Genomic DNA, 4,819 nt, shown 5'->3' with positions numbered 1-4,819 from the left:
TTGAGGGGGGAAATGTGGTACGGACTCCCCACTCCACTGGAACCAGGAAGCAGCCGCCATCATGGCATATTTACATGATTTATAGGAAAATGTTATTATAATTTATATTATATATTAGCAATGCAATATTGTCTTGGTATAGTAAGCCAGGTTGCTGGGCTCAGATTTCTTTCTTTTTTTTCTTTTTTTTCTTGTATCCCACTCCAGGACTGTGCCCCCCCCCCCCCCGCCGGGCATGGAGGCAGGGACTTCTGAAGGGGCATCCTGTTCTATTTAAATTATTGTGGATTTAAATTTGTGTATTGATATATGTTTTATCTATCTATCTATCTATCTATCTATCTATCTATCTATCTATCTATCTATCTATCTATCTATCTATCTATCTATCTATCTACCTACCTACCTACCTACCTACCTACCTATCTATCTATCTATCTATCTATCTATCTATCTATCTATCTGTCTGTCTATTTAATCTCCATCAGCATCTCAGTTAGTTTGGGCGGCAGGCTGGGCGGCATGACCTGGACCTGGACGAGGACTCTCTCATCTGGAGGGGAACAGAGGGGAACAGAGGGGTGGTTGGTATGTTGTGTGGAGGTAAGAGGGGCATTACAGCATAACAACATTTCAAAGTCCATATGACGGGAGCACAGGAATGTTTCCTATACTGGGAATGAAAGGACAGGGGAGAGGTGACATTTTTACCAGAACTTTAATGTGGGGTGGACTACAGTGTGACACCAGAGCAGTAGACTCACCCATCATCACCTGTTGCACCTGAGGTGGAGCAGTAGGCAGCATGGAGTCAGTCAGAGGCTCCTGGCTCTGCATGTGGACAGCAGGCTGGAGGAGGACAGAGGGACATAGTTAGACACACGTGCTAACTAGGCAAGTGCTGACAATGTGGAGAAAAAGAGCAGTAAGAATATTGCTGTACCTGTGGAACACTGGTAGCCATCTTGGGCGTGGCGTCCATGTGCTGCTGAGGTTTGTGGACTGCAGTGCCCCACTTGGGCTGGGACGCTCCGAGCACGGGGGCTTCATTGCTGTTGGGAGCAGGGTCCCTGGTCTGGGTGGAGACACGCTGGGTGGACATCATGTGGGTCACCTGGGAGTTGGGCGTCATGGTATTGAACGTCTTGGGGCTCAGGGCAGATGGAGGCATGGCATCTGGAATGTTCTGAACATGCTGAGGACAGACGCACTGGGTTGCCTGGCGAGGGCCGGGTCTCAGCTGGGCCAGCTGGGTGTCAGGGTGGTACCCAGCCCGGTTCTGAGCCTCAGGGACGGCAGCCATGAAGTCTCCAGAGGGCGGTGCAGGCCGATAGCTCACGGTGCCGATGCTGGCCTCCCGCTGCATGTACCTGTTGGTGAGGTATGTCTGGCGCTGCGTCCTGCTCTGGGCCGGGGCCACGTACAGGGGCTTAGTGGCCATGATGCGGCCGTTCATCTCAGTCAAGGCCTTGGTGGCCTCCTCGGGTGAGGAGAGACTCACAAAGCCAAAGCCCCTGCTGAGGCCACCATGCATCATGACTTTTGCACTGAGGACATTCCCGAAGGAAGAGAACGCATTGCGGAGTCGCGTGTCATCAATCTGGTCATCCAGATTCTTGATATATAGGTTGATGCCCTTGTGGTGGATCACGCGGTCCTGTTTCTCCTGCTTCATCTGCATCTCAGTTAGTTTGGGCGGCAGGCTGGGCGGTATGACCTGGACCTGGACGAGGACTCTCTCATCTGGAGGGGAACAGAGGGGAACAGAGGGGTGGTTGGTATGTTGTGTGGATGTAAGGGGGGCATTACAGCATAACAACATTTCAAAGTCCATATGACGGGACCACAGGAATGTTTCCTATACTGGGAATGAAAGGACAGGGGAGAGGTGACATTTTTACCAGAACTTTTAGGTTGGGTGGACTACAATGTGGCCACGTTTCCCAGAGCCATCGTAGCGCTACGTTCATCGTAAGATACATCGTAAGGTCCCCCTCTAGGTGGCGCCTCGTTTCCCAGAGCCTTCTTCGGCTGAGGTGTACCTTGACTAAGGAGGCTCTGGGAAACAGCTCTTCCCAAGGTACATCATAAATCGACCTTACGATGTACCTTCTGAAGATACATCGTAAACTCTCCCTTGAGCTGATGCGCTGTGTGCCAGAGCCTCCATAGACAAGGTTTACCTTACCCAAGGGATAGTTTCTTAAGGGCGGTCTGAACCCATCGTAAGCTGTCCTTTATCGATGCGCTCCATTCATTGTGTTATAGTTTTAGCCCAATTAGAGCAAAATGATATATTTAGAAAGGAGAGTTGCAATATAGCGCACATCTGTCTACCCTACCTGCACGAATTACATCATTAACACATCAAGGGAATGTTGTCTTTTAAAATAGTATTGAGCCAAATAAAATATAGTAGCTACCCATAATATAAATTCAAAACTTTCTTATGTAAAGGAGCAACCTTTTCTTATGTAAATGCGCAATTTGATGGCATATGGCTTTTCTGGCTGTCTGTAGGCTACCCCACCACTATATAGGATACCAACAGATATTAGGTGAATTGATTAATCCAACGAGGCCTTCTAGACCCATAGTAGGGTAGACTCAGGTAATTAATCAAGGTCCCCTTCTATTTAGTATCACAGCCAACTCGTGCTTCGTGTAGGCCTATACATCATGGCTGCATTAAAACAATTTTGTGTTTAATTCATGAGTAGTGTATTGTGTCATGTAGGACATTTCGAAATCCCTATCAACATTTCCTACCTGACAGGATGCGCTACCCATGAATTGAACATAACATAATGGGTGGTAGGTCATCCTGAGGAGGTAGGCTATATGACAACTTTTCAGAACACCAAGTGAACAAAATCAGTCACTCATTTAGCTATCATCATCATCATCATTAGCCATCATCATTATAATTTTTTTCCTGGGCTTTCAAGAAGTCCCAGACTAGGCTTATGTGTCCCAATAAATGCTCTTTATTTTATATTTTGTAGACTATAATGTATGAATTGGAATTATCACGAGTTCTCGCCTTGACTCTTAAATATATTAGCAGATGAGCTTTAGTAGCCTAGGCATAGCTTCCTTTTTGTTAATATTAGATTGAGGTAAAATCTAAATGATTATGAGAAGGCTTAAAAACGTCAACAAGGGACAGTTCCACTAACGATGTACCTTACGATGTATCTTCAGACGCCCACTAAGGGATAGTCTGGGAAACACTCGTAGGAAAAACTGTTCCTTCGCCAAGGTATACCTTAAGAAGCGTCGTAGATCGCCAAGGTACATCGAATCTGGGAAACGCGGCCAAGAACTTTAAGGTGGGATGGACTACAGTGTGACACCAGAGCAGTAGACTCACCCATCATCACCTGTTGCACCTGAGGTGGAGCAGTAGGCAGCATGGAGTCAGTCAGAGGCTCCTGGCTCTGCATGTGGACAGCAGGCTGGAGGAGGACAGAGGGACATAGTTAGACACACAAGGCTAGTGCTGACAATGTGGAGAAAAAGAGCAGTAAGAATATTGCTGTACCTGCGGAACACTGGTAGCCATCTTGGGCGTGGCGTCCATGTGCTGCTGAGGTTTGTGGACTGCAGTGCCTCACTTGGGCTGGGACGCTCCGAGCACGGGGGCTTCATGGCTGGTGGGAGCAGGGTCCCTGGTCTGGGTGGAGACTCGCTGGGTGGACATCATGTGGGTCACCTGGGAGTTGGGCGTCATGGTGGTGAACGTCTTGGGTCTCAGGGCAGATGGAGGCATGGCATCTGGAATGTTCTGAACATCCTGAGGACAGACACCCTGGGTTGCCTGGCGAGGGCCGGGTCTCAGCTGAGCCAGCTGGGTGTCAGGGTGGTACCCAGCCCGTTTCTGAGCCTCAGGGACGGCAGCCATGAAGTCTCCAGAGGGCGGTGCAGGCCGGTAGCTCACGGTGCCGACGCTGGCCTCCCGCTGCATGTACCTGTTGGTGAGGTATGTCTGGCGCTGCGTCCTGCTCTGGGCCGGGGCCACGTACAGGGGCTTGGTGGCCATGATGCGGCCGTTCATCTTAGTCAAGGCCTTGGTGGCCTCCTCGGGGGAGGAGAGACTCACAAAGCCAAAGCCCCTGCTGAGGCCACCGTGCATCATGACTTTTGCACTGAGGACATTCCCGAAGGAAGAGAACGCATTACGGAGTCGCTGGTCATCAATCTGGTCGTCCAGATTCTTGATATATAGGTTGATGCCCTTGTGGTGGATCACGCGGTCCTGTTTCTCCTGCTTCAACTCCACCTCGCGTTCTTGACGGGATTTGAAGCGGCCCACAAAGACAAGCCTGTCGTTGAACAACATCCCGTTCAGTCTTTGGATGGCCCTGTCAGCAGCCTCCTGAGTCTCGTAGTGCACAAAACCATAGCCCTTTGAGCCATGCTCATCACATGCAACTTTGCAAGAGAGGATGTTACCAAAGGCAGAAAAGGTGTCCAACAGGGCTCTGCTATCGATGCTCTTCTCTAGGTTGTTGACATACACGTTCCCAACACCGCTCTTTCTTATGGAGGGGTCGCGCTGAGACCACATTATGCGGACCGGTCGGCCCTTGAGCTCCTCAAAATTCAAGGTGTCCAGGGCACGCTTGGCGTCCGCTGGCTGTTTAAAGTTCACATATCCGTACCGTAGAGAGCGCTTGGTGAGCCTATCCCTGCAGACGCGCACAGAGAGGATTGTCCCAGCTGGGCTGAATTTGTGGTAGAGCATATCCTCGGTCACATCAGAATGCAGGTCCCCCACGTAGAGGGATGCTTTCTGGCAGCTAACACTGAAATTCAT

At 49.9% G+C, this 4,819-nt stretch overlaps 1 protein-coding gene across 1 annotated transcript; it reads right to left on the bottom strand.

The window, feature by feature from the left end:
- Positions 1–470: 470 nt before the first annotated feature.
- Positions 471–4,819, bottom strand: LOC311318504 (polyadenylate-binding protein 1A-like; the record flags this gene model as incomplete). Its single annotated transcript, XM_084449853.1, has 5 exons — positions 471–553; positions 765–849; positions 944–1,743; positions 3,374–3,458; positions 3,641–4,819. The coding sequence occupies 5 exons, from the start codon at positions 4,817–4,819 to the stop codon at positions 471–473; spliced, it is 2,232 nt and encodes a 743-aa protein (XP_084305979.1).

This window comes from Borostomias antarcticus, assembly GCF_949987555.1.
Source record: "Borostomias antarcticus genome assembly, chromosome: 15".
In the NCBI taxonomy this organism is placed as follows: Eukaryota; Metazoa; Chordata; class Actinopteri; order Stomiiformes; family Stomiidae; genus Borostomias; species Borostomias antarcticus.
The sequence above is the reverse complement of the archived record's forward strand: the minus strand, read 5'-3'. Positions and strand labels throughout refer to the sequence as shown.